The sequence below is a fragment of the Pan paniscus genome, chromosome 5, assembly GCF_029289425.2.
Source record: "Pan paniscus chromosome 5, NHGRI_mPanPan1-v2.0_pri, whole genome shotgun sequence".
In the NCBI taxonomy this organism is placed as follows: domain Eukaryota; kingdom Metazoa; phylum Chordata; class Mammalia; order Primates; family Hominidae; genus Pan; species Pan paniscus.
This window is the reverse complement of record NC_073254.2, coordinates 104,150,669-104,167,807: the sequence shown is the minus strand read 5'-3', so window position 1 is coordinate 104,167,807 and position 17,139 is coordinate 104,150,669. Positions and strand designations below refer to the sequence as shown.

At 40.5% G+C, this 17,139-nt stretch overlaps 1 protein-coding gene across 7 annotated transcripts in view; it reads right to left on the bottom strand.

The window, feature by feature from the left end:
* Positions 1 to 17,139, bottom strand: part of MRAP2 (melanocortin 2 receptor accessory protein 2) — a 133,479-nt gene that overhangs the window by 78,316 nt on the left and 38,024 nt on the right. For 5 of the 7 annotated variants that reach the window (XM_034962481.3, XM_003816393.5, XM_055113932.2 and 2 more), the window contains 2 exons: positions 15,532 to 15,665; positions 7,981 to 8,080 (listed from right to left, as the gene is read on the bottom strand). The exons of 1 other annotated variant lie outside the window; for it this stretch is intronic. In XM_034962481.3, the coding sequence (XP_034818372.3) occupies positions 7,981 to 8,080; positions 15,532 to 15,658 (227 nt within the window). In that variant the 5' untranslated portion in view covers positions 15,659 to 15,665. Of the gene's footprint in view, positions 1 to 7,980; positions 8,081 to 15,531; positions 15,666 to 17,139 lie in introns of those variants that run through there. One more of the 7 variants, XM_063605403.1, reaches the window with a different exon arrangement.

The following is a 17,139-nucleotide window of genomic DNA, read 5'->3' as shown; positions in this document are numbered from 1 at the left end:
AAACTTTAAAGCAACAGCAGTTAAAAGAGACTAAGAGGGATATTATGTAATGGTAAAGGCCTTGTCCAACAGGAAAATATCACAATCCTAAACATATATGCACCTAACACTGGAGCTCCCAAATTTATAAAACAATTACTTATAGAACTAAGTGGGGGACTTCAATCCTCCATGGAGAGCACTAGGCAGGTCATCAGACAGAAAGCCAACAAAGAAACAATGGATTTAAACAATGGATTTAAACAAATGGACTTTACAGATATATTCAGAACATTTCATCCAACAACCACAGAATACACATTCTATTCAACAGTGGATGGAACTTTCTCCAACATAGACCTTATGATAGGCCATAAGACAAGCCTCAATAAATTTAAGAAAACTGAAATTATATCAGGCACTCTTTCAGATCACAGTAGAATAGAACTAGAAATTAACTCCAAAAGGAACCTTCAAAACCATGCAAATACATGGAAATTAAATCACCTGCTCTTGAATGAGCATTGGGTCAAAAATGAAATCAACATAGAAATTTAAAAATTATTCAAACTGAAACACAATAATGACACAACCTATCAAAACTTCTGGGATACAGCAAAGGCAGTGCTAAGAGGAAAGTTCATAACCCTAAACACCTACATCGAAAAGACTGAAAGAGCACAAACTGACAGTCTAAGGTCACATCTCAAGGAACTAGAGAAAAAAGAACAAACCAAACCCAAACCCAGCAGAAGAAAGGTAATAACCAAGATCATCAGAGCAGAACTAAATGAAATTGAAACAAAAAAAATACAAAAGATAAATGAAACATAAAGCTGGCTCTTTGAAAAGATAAATAAAATTGATAAACCATTAGCAAGATTAACCAAGAAAAGAAGAGAGAAAATCCAAATAACCTCATTAAAAAAATGAAACAGGAGTTATTACAAATGACACCACTGAAATACAAAAGATAATTCAAGGCTACTATGAACCTTTATGCATGTAAACTAGAAAACTTAGAAGAGATGGATAAATTCCTGGAAAAATACAACCCTCCTAGCTTAAATCAGGAAGAACTAGATATCCTGAACAGACCAATAACAAGCAGTGAGATTAAAATGGTAATTTAAAAATTACCAATAAAAAAAGTCCAGAACCAGACAGATTCACAGCAGAATTCTACCAGACATTCAAAGAAGAATTGGTACCAATCCTTTTGACACTATTCCACAAGATAGAGAAAGAAGGAACCCTCCTTAATTTATTCTATGAAGCCGGCATCACCCCAATACTAAAACCAGGAAAGGACATAAGCAAAAAAGAAAACCACAGACAGATATCGTTGATGAACACAGATTATAAAATCCTTAACAAAATACTAGCTAACTGAGTCCAACAACATATCAAAAAGGTAATCCACCATGATCAAGTGGGTTTCATACCAGGGATGCAGGGATGGTTTAACATATGCAAGTCAACAAATGTGATACACCACATTAACAGAATAAAAAACAAAAATACATGATCATCTCAATAGATGCAGAAAGTGCATTTGACAAAATCCAGCATCTCTTTATGATTAAAACTCAGAAAAATCAGAATACAAGGGACATACAGTGTAACAAAAGCCATCTATGACAAACCCACAGCCAACATAATACTGAGTGGGGAAAAGCTGAAAAGTTCCCTCCGAGAACTGGAACAAGACAAGGATGCCTACTCTCACCACTCCTCTTCAACATAGTACTGGAAGTCCTAGCCAGAGCAATCAGACAAGAGAAAGAAATAAAGGGCATCCAAATCGGTAAAGAGGAAGTCACACTGTCACTGTTTGCTGATGATATGATCATCAGCAAACCCTAAAGGCTCCTCCAGAAAGCTCCTAGAACTGATAAAAGAATTCAGCAGGCCAGGCACAGTGGCTCATGCCTATAATCCTAGCACTTTGGGAGGCTGAGGTGGGTGGATTGCCTGAGCTCAGGAGTTCGAGACCAGCCTGGGCAACACAGTGAAACCCCATCTCTACTAAAATACAAAAAATTAGCCAGGCATGGTAGTGTGCGCCTGTAGTCCCAGTTACTCAGGAGGCTGAGGCAGGAGAATTGCTAGAACCCAGGAGGCGGAGGTTGCAGTGAACTGAGATCACGCCACTGCACTCCAGCCTGGGTGACAGAGTGAGACTCCGTCTCAAAAAAAAAAAAAAAAAAAAAAAAGAATTCAGCAAACTTTCCAGACACTAGATTAATGTACACAAATCAGTAGCTCTTCTATACACCAACAGCGACCAAGCGGAGAATCAAATCAAGAACTTAATCCCCTTTTACAATATCTGCAAAAACACACACACAAAAAAACAAAAAACAAAAAAACAAACTTAGGAATAACCTAACAAAGGAGTCAAAAGACCTCTACAAGGAAAACTACAAAACACTGCTGAAAGAAATCATAGATAAAACAAACACATGAAAACACATCCCATGCTCATGGATGGATAAAATCAATATTGTAAAAATGACTATACTGCCAAATGCAATCTACAAATTCAATGCAATCTCCATCAAAATACCACCATCATTCTTCACAGAATTAGCAAAAATAATTCTAAAATTCATATGGAACAAAAAAAGAGCTTGCATAACCAAAGCAACACTAAGCAAAAAGAACAAATCTGGAGGGATCATACTATCTGGTTTCAAACTATACTGTAAGGCCATAGTCACCAAAACAGTGTGGTACTAGTATATAAATGGGCACATAGGCCAATGGAACAGAACAGAGAACCCAGAAATAAACCCACTTACAGTCAACTGATCTTCAAAAAAGCAAACAAAAACATAAAGTGGGGAAAGGACACTCTTTTGAACAAATGGCGCTGGGATAATTGGCTAGCCACAGGTAGAAGAATGAAACTGGATCCTTATCTCTCACCTTATACAAAAATCAACTCAAGATGGATTAAGGACTTAAATTTAAGACCTGAAACTGTAAAAATTCTAGAAGATAACATTGGAAAAACGCTTCTAGACGCTGGCTTAGGCAAGGATTTCATGAGCAAGAACCCAAAAGCAAATGCAATAAAGACAAAGATAAATAGTTGGAACTTAATTAAACTAAAAAGCTTTTGCATAGCACTAGGAACAGTCAACAGAATAAACAGACAACCAACACAGTGGGAGAAAATCTTCACAATCCATACATCTGACAAAGGACTAATATCCAGAATCTACAACGAACTCAAACAAATCAGTAAGAAAAAAAAAACCAAACAATTCCATCCAAAAGTGGGCTAAAAACATGAATAGACAATTCTCAAAAGAAGATATACAAATGGCCAACAGATATATGAAAAAATGCTTAACATCACTAGTGATCAGGGAAATGCAAATCAAAGCCACAATGCGATATCACCTTACTCCTGCAAGAATGGCCATAATCAAAAAATCAAAAAACAGTAGATGTTAGCATGGATGTGGTGATCAGGGAACACTTCTACACTGCTGGTGTAGAATGTAAACTAGTACAGCCACTATGGGAAACAGTGTGGAGATTTCTTAAAGAACTAAAAGTAGATCTACCATTTGATCCAGCAATCCCACTACTAGGTATCTACCCAGAAGAAAAGAAGTCATTATACAAAAAAAGATACTTGCAGACACATGCTTATAGCAGCACAATTCACAATTGCAAAATCGTGGAACCAACCCAAATGCCCATCAATCAACAAGTGGATAAAGAAACTGTGATATATATGGTGGGACACTACTCAGCCATAAAAAGGAATGAATTAACAGCATTTGCAGCAATCTGGATGGGATGGGAGACTGTTATTCTAAGTGAAGTAATTCAGAAATTGAAAAGCAAACATCATATGTTCTCACTGATATGTGGGAGCTAAGCTATGAGGATACAAAGGCAGAAGAATGAAACAATGGATTGTGGGGGCTTGGGGGTACAAGAAGGAGGGGGTGAGGGAGAAAAGACTACAAATATGGTGTAGTATATACTGCTCGGGTGATGGGTGCACCAATATTTCACAAATCACCACTAAGGAACTTCCTTATGTAACCAAATACCACCTGTACCCCAATAATTTATGGAAAAAATAACAAATCTGGTTGCTTGCTAACATCTCCGGTTCAATAGAAGGAAGAGATTAAAAATTGCCAATCTGAGATAGTTGAGTGTAGTGGTTAATGACAGGAACTTCAGCACCGAAGAGACTTTAGTTTGAGGTTTGACTCTACATTTTTTCTTTAACCTGTGAAGCCTTAGGCAAGTGTCTCAGCCTCATGTTTCTTATCTGTAATGTGGGAACACATGGAATTTACTTCATCTTCCTGTGAGGACTTGGTGAGATATAAAGTAATTAGTTGACCCTGGCATCAAAAAAATGGCTCTTATTATTTTCAATGTTGTATCGTCCTTCCCCTCACCCCCTAATTATCATAGGCAAACTTAAAATTAGCTGTTTTCTATTAACATTGGCTATATGGAAAAAACAATGTCCACCTAAGAAGGAAACTCCTGCCAAACAAATGTCAAGTTTGTTAAGACCTAAAAGCCTTTATAACAGATTTATTTCAATGTTTTTCCACATGTTCTGATTCTTTCAGTTTTCTATTATGATATACTGCAACCAAATGCCATATTTTATACTGTGTCAGACTGTGTTCAGAAGCATTTAAAATGTGGCCCTGAGGGAACATCCATTATTTTCTTAAATGTTATAAAAAGTTATTTTTCCTTAACCTTGTTAGAAGCATTCAGGGTTAAAATGACCCCTGTTCTGTGATTGAGCATTGTTCAGAATAACCATCAAAGACAGACTGTCTAGTGGCAAAAGGGAATTGCCAACTGTAAGGCTAAAAGGCAAGTCTCAACTACCCAGGGTTGCCATGACACCACACGGAAGTGAAGATTAGTCAGGGATCTCCAGAGAAAACAGAACAAACACAATGTGTGTGTGTGTGTGTGTGTGTGTTTATAAAGAGAGAGTTTTATTTTAAGGAATTGCCTCATGTAACTTTGGGGACCAGCAAGTCCCAAATATGTAGAGTAGGCTGGCAGGGTGGAGACAGTCCAAAGGCAGTGTCCTGGTAGAATCCCTTTTGGCTTGAGGAGGTCAGTCTTTGTTCTCTTAAGGCCTTCAACTGACTGGATGAGGCCCACTCACAGCATGGAGGGTAATCTGCTTAATCCAAAGAGTACTGATAAATGGTACTCTCAACTAAGAAATACCTTCACAGAAACATCTAGAATTGTTAACACATAAAATTAACCATCACAGGAAGTCACATTCTATTTCGTGCTAGTGTTCCTAGTCCTAAAATCTCCTGTCTTCTACATCACACACATCTATCTCAATAACCCACAAAACTCCATTGGTTCCTCTGAGGAAAAGGAAGATTAACAGGGTATTATTATTCCCTGACCACTCTATGAGTTGTGCCTTAATCTGAGTTTATTCTAGGCTTTTCTTAACCCTCTTGTAACCCACACCATATTTTCAAATTCGCTGGGCCAATACAATAGAAGTGAAGCATGTGCAAATATTTACAATGACATGAAGAGAGAAAAAGGAAAGCTTGTGTCTTTTTAGTGGCTGTTAAATAGATTCTCAGCCATATGTCTCCAAATGCTTCAATAAAAATGATATTTTCCTTTCATTTAAAATGTTTGTGTTTAAATTTTTTTTTTTTTTTGAGACAGGGTCTTACTCTGTCATTTAGGCTACAGTGCAGCAGCACAATCACAGCTCACTGCAGCCTTGACTTCCTGGGTTCAGGTGATCCTCCCACCTTAGCCTCCTGAGTAGCTGGGACTACAGGTGTGCACCACCATGCCCGGCTGATTTTTGTATTTTTTGTAGAGACAGGGTTTTGCCATGTTGCCCAGGCTGTTCTTGAACTCCTGAGCTCAAGCAATCCTCTCACTTCGACCTCCAGAACTGTTGGCATTACGGGCTTGAGCCACCGTGCCTGGCTGTGTTTACATTTTTTTCTTCCTAGCCCCTGATATCTAGAAATAGCTGAGTGATGGCAAGAACTGTTCCCTTTGCACAGGCATTTGTTATAGTTCAAGTGCAGGTTGAAGAGTGAACAACAGATGCCGGAGGCTGTGACGAGACACAACCATGAAAGAGAGCTGCTGCCAGGCTGTGAGGCAAAAATGAGATACTGAATATAAAAATGCCAGGATTCGGCCGGGCGCGGTGGCTCACGCCTGTAATCCCAGCACTTTGGGAGGCCGAGGCAGGCGGATCACGAAGTCAGCAGATCGAGACCATCCTGGCTAACATGGTGAAACCCTGTCTCTACTAAAAATACAAAAAAGTAGCTGGGCGTGGTGGTGGGCGCCTGTAGTCCCAGCTACTGGGGAGGCTGAGGCAGGAGAATGGCATGAACCCGGGAGGCGGAGCTTGCCGTGAGCCAAGATGGCGCCATTGCACTCTAGCCTGGGCGACAGAGCAAGACTCCGTCTCAAAAAACAAACAAACAAAAAAACAAAACAAAACCAAAATGCCAGGATTCCTGTGAAACTTATATTCACTCTCCCAGGTCTCTCCCACCCTCCCCTGTCCTGCTCTGTGCTTGGGAAACTAGCCTTTGATGCAGCCTCTGGCTGCTGGTTGTGTTCAGCCAGTGGGGAGCAATGGTGAGAAATGGGAAGGAGGGAGAAGACTGAGGTCTTGGTCTTAACTTTGAGGCTTCTTCCCTGAGAGGTCACACTGGATTAGCTGTGTCCCTCAGCCCAAAGTCACAACTCCTCTCAGCAGACTCCAGGGTTCCAGCTGTGGCCCCACCCCTTGCTTCCTGGGATCTAGGATGGCTGCTCCTCAGTGTTGCCAGCCCTGCTGTCCTGCATGAGCCTGCGTAGTTGCCCTCTTCCCTGTCCATAACTTCCGCACAGCCCCTTTATCAAAAACTTTTTTTCTTTTTTCTTTTTTTAGACAGAGTCTGGCTCTGTTGCCCAGGCTGGAGTGTGGTGGTGTGACCTTGGCTCACTGCAACCTCCACCTCCCAGGTTCAAGTGATTCTTGTGCCTCAGCCTCCCAGGTAGCTAGGATTATAGGTGCCCTCCACCACAACCAGCTAATTTTTTGTATTTTTAATAGAGACGGGGTTTCGCCATAGCGAGGCTGGTCTTGAACTCCTGGACTCAAGTGATCTGCCTGCCTCGGCCTCCCAAAGTGCTGGGATTACAGGCGTGAGCCACCATACCAGCCAAAAACTCTTTTAATTACTGTTGCCTGCTGGTGCTGACTAATGAGGTATTCAATATTCTCTGTTTTCCCTTTTATTAAAAATTTGGTATAAAATATAAAAATCCTTTAAGATATTTCTGAATTTTTTACAAGCCATTACTGAACAAATACTTTTTGATGTTTCTCAATGTTCTTTAAGCACTCATGTAATACTTTCCTCCATCAATCCAAAGTCCAGCATCATCACAAGTCCTACCATGTTATGAGAATTATGTAAACCACAGTGTTTGCCTTTGTATCCTAGTTTTAAGAAAACTCTGTTAAATTTATTAATCATTGTCAATAGTTAAATTGAGTTGAGTATCCAGGAACAACTATTACTCTGCTTCTTGAAATAATTTCTAAAACTGGTTTTCATCCTATTTTGCCATTGTCTTTTCCACTGTTTTTAATATGGTGAATCATCTAAATCCTTTTGGGAATATGAATAAAATACATTGTAATTAATAAACATTTCAATGTAAAAATAAGGCCCACATCATCATTAAGACTGTAGGAAAGGACCAAGAAACCCAATTTCATAAAAGTCCACTTGAAAATAAGCCCAAGACGCAAGAAACAAAAAGCCAGGAGAATAGCTGGATCCCATCCACGGGCATCTGGGTCCAGACAGCAAATCTATAACCACCCCCTTCTCTTCATCCACGGGAAGCACCTCCGGCCCTGGGTAGTAGTTTCTATTTCCTCAGTCTCCTGTGAGGCTTAAGAGACATTTAGGAACAGCCCAAACTTACTCTTGGTGTGGGGCTCCTGTCTTGGTCAGCAAGGTCAGCACAAAAAACATAAAAATCACGAAGACTGCAAGACCAACCCAAAATCCAATCACAATGGAATCTGAAAGACAGTTAATTCTGGGATTAGTATTTCACAGTAGTTTAAAACTTGAACATTCAAGAATCAGAGCTTTTTGGAGAGGCTTTGGTACATGAAACATGAAAGGAAGTCAACAGTCTGATCCGCAGTTGGCTGGAGACTGATAAGATGTAAAGGATGAGGAGGAGGGAAGAGTCTGCTCCGCCTCCAGGTTTCTGTCTCAGATAGCATGAAGGGATTTAGGCCTCATTGACTCATGCTTTCCATATCTCAAGGAAGGAACCTAGACCAGAGCATAGGTTATCTAGGACCTCAAGATTCCACTAATGTGTTTTGAGTTAGAAAATAAAATTTTTAGCAGACTATCAACTCAAGTTTTAAGTGCATTTGGATTCCTACTGTTAAAAGAAAAACTTTAGACAAATTAAATTTAACAGATATTAACTGTGCAAGGAAAACAAAATTCTTGAACCGGGAAGCTCCCAGAATCAGAATCGATTCAGAGAGACTCTGGGCTGCCTCATGGTTGGTTAAGATTTAGGGACAGAAAAAGGAAAATGATGTACAGAAAAAAGAAGCAAGGTACGGAAACAGCTGGATTTGAACACCATTTGAACAGCTGTCTGCCTGGGAGTGCCTGAAGTGTAGCTGCTGTGATTAGCTGAGACTGAGCTATTGTTACAGAAGCATTGGCTAGGTTTTCAGTTTGCTTACAGTAAGCTAGGTCACAGCTCATACCTAAGAATGCAAGTATGCAAATAATGGAGGCCTTCTTGGGCCAAATTTTAGTTTAACAACTCAATTGGTTAGCATCTCAATTAGGTAGCAACTTTGCATTCTCACTTACGTTCACCATGGATAATTCAGGCTCTCATTACTTCTTGCAGAGAACATACAGATGGCCTCTTGAGTGCTCTCTCTGCCTTCTGCCTTTCCCTGTGCTTTATTTCTGTACAAACCTGCTTTAATCACAGCCCTGATGATATTGCTCTTTCATGAAAAGCTCTCCAACAAAAATAGAACTGACCCACTTTTCCAGAGTAAAAGAGATTCCACACGTAAAGCACTTTATACAATGTCTGACATCTGAGAAAACAGTACACCACAGGTGCTGGCTACTGTCATTAGAATTGTCATTTTCTCCCAATTTACCTCACTTTAAAAGCCATGTGTTTCCAATCAAACTAGGGGACACTGTGTCCCTGTATTTACCTTAGCCACAGCTTCCTCACAGCCACACCTTACCAGGGCTCTTACCACTACCTGGCTGGAACAACTTTTCCCAACGTGGAGCTAATGAAAGTGTATCCATCCTTCCAAGTCCATCCGCTACAGTATCTACTAAGCCTCAACTAATTTCCATAATTGATGTGTTCTCTCCCTCCTTTGAACCCAATAACATTTTTGTCTGTAATTCCCTAAACAGGGCTCTCCTTGGTCCTATCTTGGATAACAATCACAATTCTTTATCTCTAGGACCAGGGTTAGATTTGATTGTCTACAGAACTTGGTACTTGCAAAATAAGGCCTCAAATCTAGGACACAACAGAGTTGAATCATTCTACATTTTTTGGCCTACACTAAGAAGCTTGTCTATGTGGAAATACAATGAGGATGCTTAGCAATTTTCTAAAAATAAGTGATTGGAGCTTAAATATTAAATGTGTTTAAATGCAAAGCTTTATTCTAATTAAATTATGTATATGTAGCACTTTTTCCAAAGTGAAGAAATCAGATTAACAACTTACTCTGCATAATTCATACTTTCATCCTACATATACTATTGCCTAGAGGTTAACAATGTGTATTCAGCACTCTGAAAAACTAATGTATCTAACCTTAAGTGCCAAAGAAATAGAAATTGTATACTTTGCCTTTTAATATAGTAGAAATGAGGCATAAAAAAAGACATAAGGGCCAGGCGCAGTGGCTCACGCCTGTAATCCCAGCACTTTGGGAGGCCGAGGCGGGCAGATCACGAGGTCAGGAGATCAAAACCATCCTGGCTAAGACAGTGAAACCCCGTCTCTACTAAAAATACAAAAAAAAAAAAAAAATAGCCGGGCGTGGTGGCAGGTGCCTGTAGTCCCAGCTACTCGGGAGGCTGAGGCAGGAGAATGGCGTGAACCCGGGAGGTGGAGCTTGCAGTGAGCCAAGATCGCGCCACAGCACTGCAGCCTGGGTGACAGAGCAAGACTCCGTCTCAAAAAAAAAAAAAAAAAAAAAAAAAGACGTAAGGACAAATACCAAACACCACATGTACTGAGGTACAACATGAAACAATTAAATCTCAACTATCTAGGCATGGACTGTGAAGAAACATTGTACAGATAAATAACAGTTCCCTACACTGTACTTTATCAACTGCCTGCATAGCAAAAACAAATTCTAAAATTATACATCAATGCTATATTTAAGTCTTCGGTTTAGAATTGAATCATGTTGATTGACATTTTTCAAATCTGTGTACTAGGAAGGTGTTCTCCTAAGGACAGCTTTCACACTGCAAATGGTGGACTGACTCCCAGAGGTGGAGGAAAGTGTGCCCTCAACCCAGCCCAGTCCCCCTTCCCTCTGCCCTTCTAAGTGCCCCCAGGGAGCTAATCAAAAAGCAGCAATAATGTGAAGCATGGGAGGGTTACAGCCTTCAGAGAAGGCAGGTGGCGGCAGAGTTGGGGAGAGGCAGGCTGTGGGTAGAATCTGAGAATCCTCATGATCCAACAGCATTTCCAAACATTTCCTTAATAATGCGGCATCTATGTTTTTCATGGCAATATGCTTTAAGTAGCTCTGCTTATTCACATTTCCCTTTGAACAAAATTTAGCTTCCTCAAGTTATTTCCACTAATTTCCCCCAACCTCATCTTCTGCCCTATGACCCATCCCCAGGGGATTTTCTCACCCTGAGCCTCTTACAAGAAACATCAGAGATCCCCATCTCATCCCAGAAATATCCAAACTCTTCTGAAGTTTTATTCACATGTAAGTTTCATGGGCATAGGCACTACAGTAAGATGGGAAAAGTGGAGCCCCTTGTCTTCCCAAAAGCATCCTTTTCTGGGAAGAAGTCAGAATAAAGCTTTATACAGAGCAAAGCTCCAATGAGGCTAGATGGTTAAGAAAATCAAAAGAAGCCTTCCAAACGAGTTTCCACCACAGCCAAGCTACCACACTCTGTCCTGTCTAGACACTGAGCTACTTAGAGACTACTATTGTAAAGGGGTAGAACAATTGCCCAGGGGAATTGCAAATGGAATGCGTCAGAATAAAGTAACCCCCCTTAACCTAACCTCTAATGAATGGAATGGAACAAGGGAGCTGAAAGTTGACATGATTTTTTTCCTTCCCAATCTAGGGTAGGACTAGGTTAACTACTCCATCCGACTCACCCTCCTCTCCACCTCCTGAGAATAAATGGTGAACTTTCCACTTCGTGGTTATATGAAAAACAAGGGTTAATACTTCACTTGAAAGAGACGTTCATGACACTTTCCTCACACCACTTTTTGTTCCTAAGGCAGTAGGGTCAATTCTGTGATATGAATTCCTGGCAAAGAGCCAACAGTGATGTTCCCACACTTGTCTCTACTATCTTACTCCAAGCCTTTGCAAACTCTAGCTCTGTTTCTCATCCTAATGACCTGGCTTCTTGCTGACCCATCCATGCATGGGTCTGGTATCTGCAAGGTGGCACATGAAAAAGCATGAATTTGGCCACCACTGATAGCTCAAATTAAGAGGCTATTCCTTTAGTCTTTTCTCAACACAGCGGCCAGAGTGGTCCTGCTAAAATGTGATTGTCCACTCATTGACTCATCAGCTTTTGCTTCTGATGCTTTAAGAACACCCTGTCTCACCCAGCCACACTCTTCATAAATGACCCATTCCTCTCCTTCCCTTTATAGTGAGACACTTGAGAGATTTGTCTGTACATGCTGTCCCCAATTCCTCTCCTCTCATTTTTTCTTGAACCAATTCCATCAACCTTTTACCCCCAGCATTCCACTAAAACTGCTTTTCAAATCATTGCCAGTAACTTCTACATTATAAATCCAATGGTCAAATCTCAGTCTTCAATTAACTTGACCTAATAGCAGCATTTGACACAGACTGTCTTTGCAACCCTTTTTTCAGTTGGCATCCAGAAAACCACAATTGTCCAGTTTTCTTCCTACTTTCTGTACATTCCTCTCAGGCACCTATGCTGCTATGCAACCCTCCAACTTCTAAACACAAGCGTGCCCAGGGCTCAGCGTTGGACTCTTCAGTTTTCTGTCTACACTCACTTATCCAGCCTCTTGGCTTTGAACGCATACCATTTACATGCTGATGACTCTCAAGTCTACGGCTTCCCCCGACACCTCTCCTCCCTTGTCCTCCTGGATATGTGATAGATGTCTCAATTTAACAGGTCCAAAACAGAGCTCCTGGGGTTCCTCTCTGAAACCTCCTTCTCCCATACTCTTCCCCCTCTCAGTTAAAGGCAATTCCATCCTGCCAGTTACTCAGGTCATAAATCTTCAAATCATTCTTGACTCTTCTTTCTCTTACACATACCGCCAATCCATTGACAAATCTTGCCAGATCCATCTTTTAAAAATATCCAGAATGTATGCATTTCTCACCACTTCACTCTCCCTACCTGGCTCCAAGCCACCATCATCAGCTGCCTGGACTATGGCAAAAGCCTCCTGAATGGTCTCTGCTTCTAATCTCATGCCTTTCACTCCGCAGTTGCAGAGTGATCTGTTGAAACCTAAGCCAGATGGCACTCCTCTGCTCCAGACCCTCCAGTGACTTCTCAGAGTAAAAGGCCAAACAAAGTCCTTAGCATGACCTCTAAGGCCCCCCCATGTCCTTGTCCCCACAGCCTCTTTGACTTCGTTTCTTGCTGTTCTGCCTCTTATCACTCCCCTGGTACCACGCTGGCCTCCTTGCATGATCCAGTTCACTCCCGCCAAGGATCCTTTTCTAGGATGTTCTTCCCCCAGATATATTATAGCTCAATCTCTCACTTCCTTCAGGTCTTTTATCAAATCTCTCCTTCTCAGTAAGGCTTTCGATGGCAATTCTATACTGTCACCTCCACACTCCACATCCCTTTACCCCCACTCTATTTATCCTTTTATATTGCCATCTGACATTATCTATTTAACTATTTATTGTCTGTCTCTCCCACTAGAATGCAAGCTCTATACAAGGAAATATTTCTGTCTTTTCAGTTCACTGTTGTCTCTCCAGTGCTTAAAATAGTACTGCACATAACAGGTGCTCAATAAATATATATTGAATGAATGAATAAATAAATACGTTTCCACTTTGTTGGTGTCAAATCTGTATCAGGTACATGTCCACTTCTGATACATGATAAGGTTTAATATTGGATTCAAAACTGATGGCAAAAGAATTCTCAAGCACCATCTGAGGTTGCTTCTCAGATGAAACACCCTTTGAAGGTAGGAATCTTAATTTCAGCAGAGGAACTTAGTCTAAAGATGGAGCTATTGCTGCCAAGTATGATCCATTACAGGTAAGGCAAATAAAGATAACTGTTATGGTCATTCCTGTCCGCAATGAGTGCTTCCCCTTGAAATGTCCTGCTTCTGTTCTTTTGAATCTGCATCTAATTAGCTTTGAATTTTGCCCAGCAAAACAAGGAGTCATACTTGAAGGTCAGAGTCACAGCATTTTTAAATGAAAGAGACTGTACCAGAGCACACATTTCAACAGTTGACTTGATCTTTTCACTTTCCTGTATATCTGGGGTTTTGTGTTTGTTTATTTTTTGTTCTCAATGTGTCGCATATATTTTCAGGTTCCTGAAGCTAAGGGCTGCTACTTATCAGCTCTCTTATATCAGAACAGTAAGTGCTCAGGCATTTTTGTTTTATCTTGACGTGAATATTAAAATTAACAAAAGCAATTGTTATTAATGGTATAGTAGGTAAAGTAAGGAAGGAAGGAATGAGTCACACCTCTGCCTATGTTTCTCAGGAAGTTTTCCAGCTATAATTATTTCTAGAATGTAATATCCTCAAAAAATATTTTATTCAATTGTCTCTGGAAATGTACCAACCAAAATTACAGCAGCAGGCCTGTCTTCTGTGCTTCTTAAACTAAGGAAAAGAGATAGGAGCAAGCTGACACAAAAGTAAAGTTGATGTCACCAAGCAGTAAAAGCCCACATTTCAAGAAAATATGTGGCAATTTTCCCAGTCATTTTGATATCCACTATAATTCAGAACAAGCAATTGTCCTTACATAAAGGTTATCCTAGAAAAACAACATATTAAAGAATTTAAGTAAATTAAAGAAGGTGATTTCACACCCAACAGCCTTCTCTCAGATAATCAATGACAGCATACCTTGATAAATGCCATGTGCTTTTTTTCCACAAAGAAATACTGAGCAGATGTCAATAAAGGAATGAATGAAAGTATTTAATTATTACTACTCACTTAAGGGGTAAAGGACATATGCTTTAATTAATGATTTTTGCTAAAGGAACAAAAATAGAAAGCCCTTCTTGCAAAAGAGCACCAAGTTGGTGCAAGAGATCATGAATGCCAAGACAGGTCAGGATAGAAGCAGCCAGGAAATAATTAAAGGAACAAAAACACTTTCTTTGCTACATTTGTTTCTCTGATTCTAAGCCCTCTTATATTTCCTAATGTGTCCCACTAACCTGGACCAGTTAAGAGCATAAATATTTTACAGTGCTGTGGATAATTCACTCTGACAAAAGTGAACATTTCAGGGATATTTACGGGGTTACCAAGACAGGATCTGAGACTGGGCAGCAGTTCCTGCCTACCATGTTAACTGTTAACTCTACCTAATGAAGCAAGGATGTTCCATGCTGGCCAGTCAGCATTCAGTTATGACTGGAGTTGAGTAGCAACGTCTCACAGAATTACATTTCCTTGCTCTGTGCTGGACCCTTAATTACTCCAATAGCATGAAACACAATTCTTGCCTAGAACACAGTGTTAGAAATGATCGCAGGCTATTCTGGTCCGTCATTATGAACACACATGGATACACTGCTCTCCACAGCTCCAGAAAACCAACTGGGATGAAAAGATGCTGCTGTGTTACAAAAGAAGGTTCTTCAAATAACAGTTCCAGATCCTATTTTTATACATATTTTTGATAGTTCAAACATTCACAGTTTGGAGGAGCTAAAAAAGCAAATGCTTTTTTAAAATTCTCAATCTCAGCTTGACATTGATTCATGTTCTCCTACTATGGGAATTTTTTAGTCTTTCATCAATTAGAATCACCAAGGCCCTCCTGTACCATTCCTGAGCAATCAGCCTATGTGTGGAGGTGAGATGTTTTGTAGGATTTGGGAGGTAGAGGACAGAGAGTTCTGTAAGAAGAAAGAATGCTCAGGAGAAGTAATCCTTGGGGATTTCACAGGTTAAGAGAAATACAATTATGCTTTCAATGAGGAATTGTATAAAACTTACATTTATGAGCCTTCAGGCCTTCAAAGGAAACTGGTCCAATCTCATAATATTCATATTCCCAGGTGTAATCAGAATTAGATGCCGATTGCTGGGAGGTTCTGTTAGAAATTAACCTCTGGGCAGACATCTCCGACCTGCACAAATGGAGAAAGTCAAGCGCAGAACCTGTTAATTCATCCAGAGCTGCACAGTTTCCTTAATTACTCTTGATCGCATTCAGGAGTTTGGCAGCAAACCCCTTGAGGAGGTCTTACCCCCTAGGCCAGGAGAGGTTCTTACCAGCTGCTTACACCTCATATCATGTGGCCACTACTTCCTTTTCTCTTGCCACTAGAGTGGAATAATGTATTTGAAATCAGACACTATATTTTTTTGAACTTAACCCAATGCCTGGCACATAACCAATGTTCAGTAACTGATGAAGGAAAGAAGGAAAGGAGGGAAAGAGTATGTCAAAATCTCTGAGCTTACAGCTTCAGCCTCAGCACCTATACCTGCAAGAGTATGTAAAGAGCCTGCTGAAACTAGTTCATTTCTGATACTAATTTGATGTATTACTCAATATCAGATTGACATTGATTTATGTTCCCCTATAAGGGAATTTTTTAGTCTTTCATCAGTTAGAATCACCAAGGGCCTCCTGTACCATTCCCGAGCAATCAGCCTATGTGTGGAGGCGAGATGTTTTGTGGGATTTGGGAGGTAGAGGACAGAGAGTTCTGTAAGAAGAAAGAATGTTCAGGAGAAGTAATCAAATTAGTATCAGAAATGAACTAGCTCAGTAGGTATCCATTGAACACCTACTATGCAACAATGGAGATAAGCAACCTAAGGTTTTGTTTGTTTGTTTGCTTTTCTTGCTTCCAGTGGGTTTGGAGGAAACTAAGTTTAATAAAATGGAGTGAATAAAGAAAAACAGGCAGCAAATTTGCATAGTGGATCTTGCAGAAGATCCTCAACAGAAGTCCACAACTTGTCCAACTGCTTGCTCCTGAAATTTATGATATTTTCAGGATTTCCCAAGTATCTTTGTTAACTGTGACTATTTTAGACCAAAAAATCCTGACTTCTTTGGGAGAAGATGGTTGCACTGCGCAGCATGGATGCCGAAGGTGATAAGTCAATGCAGCCTGTGTTCAATAATTGTGTTTGAGCAACTACTGTGTGCAAGACACTGCACACTGTGGGGTGGGCAGAGATGCCTGAGACAGATCAGTACTCCACAGACCTTCCCTTATAATGGAGAAAGGAAGACAAAGTGACAAATAGCAGTAACATAAGGGAAAATCTGAATAAATATCAGCGGAAACAAAGATTCACTGAGCAGTCACCAGTCATCTTGAGCTTCAAGATTCTTGAAGCAGCCCCGCTTCAAGAGCTTTCTGAGGTTTCTTTTGCCCGCATCCCTCCCCACTGCCTCCAGGGCACAATCCTCAGGGAAGCTGAGGCAAAATCACCACCACCCTTCCGCCCCACTTCTGCATCACTCTCCCCTTTCCCTTACCCCTTCTTTCCCATCCCAGACATGGACTCCACAAAAAAAGACTCCAACCCCACATCATCATACTGTTCAAAGGATGGGCCCAAAAAGCCTAAAATATTTACTTT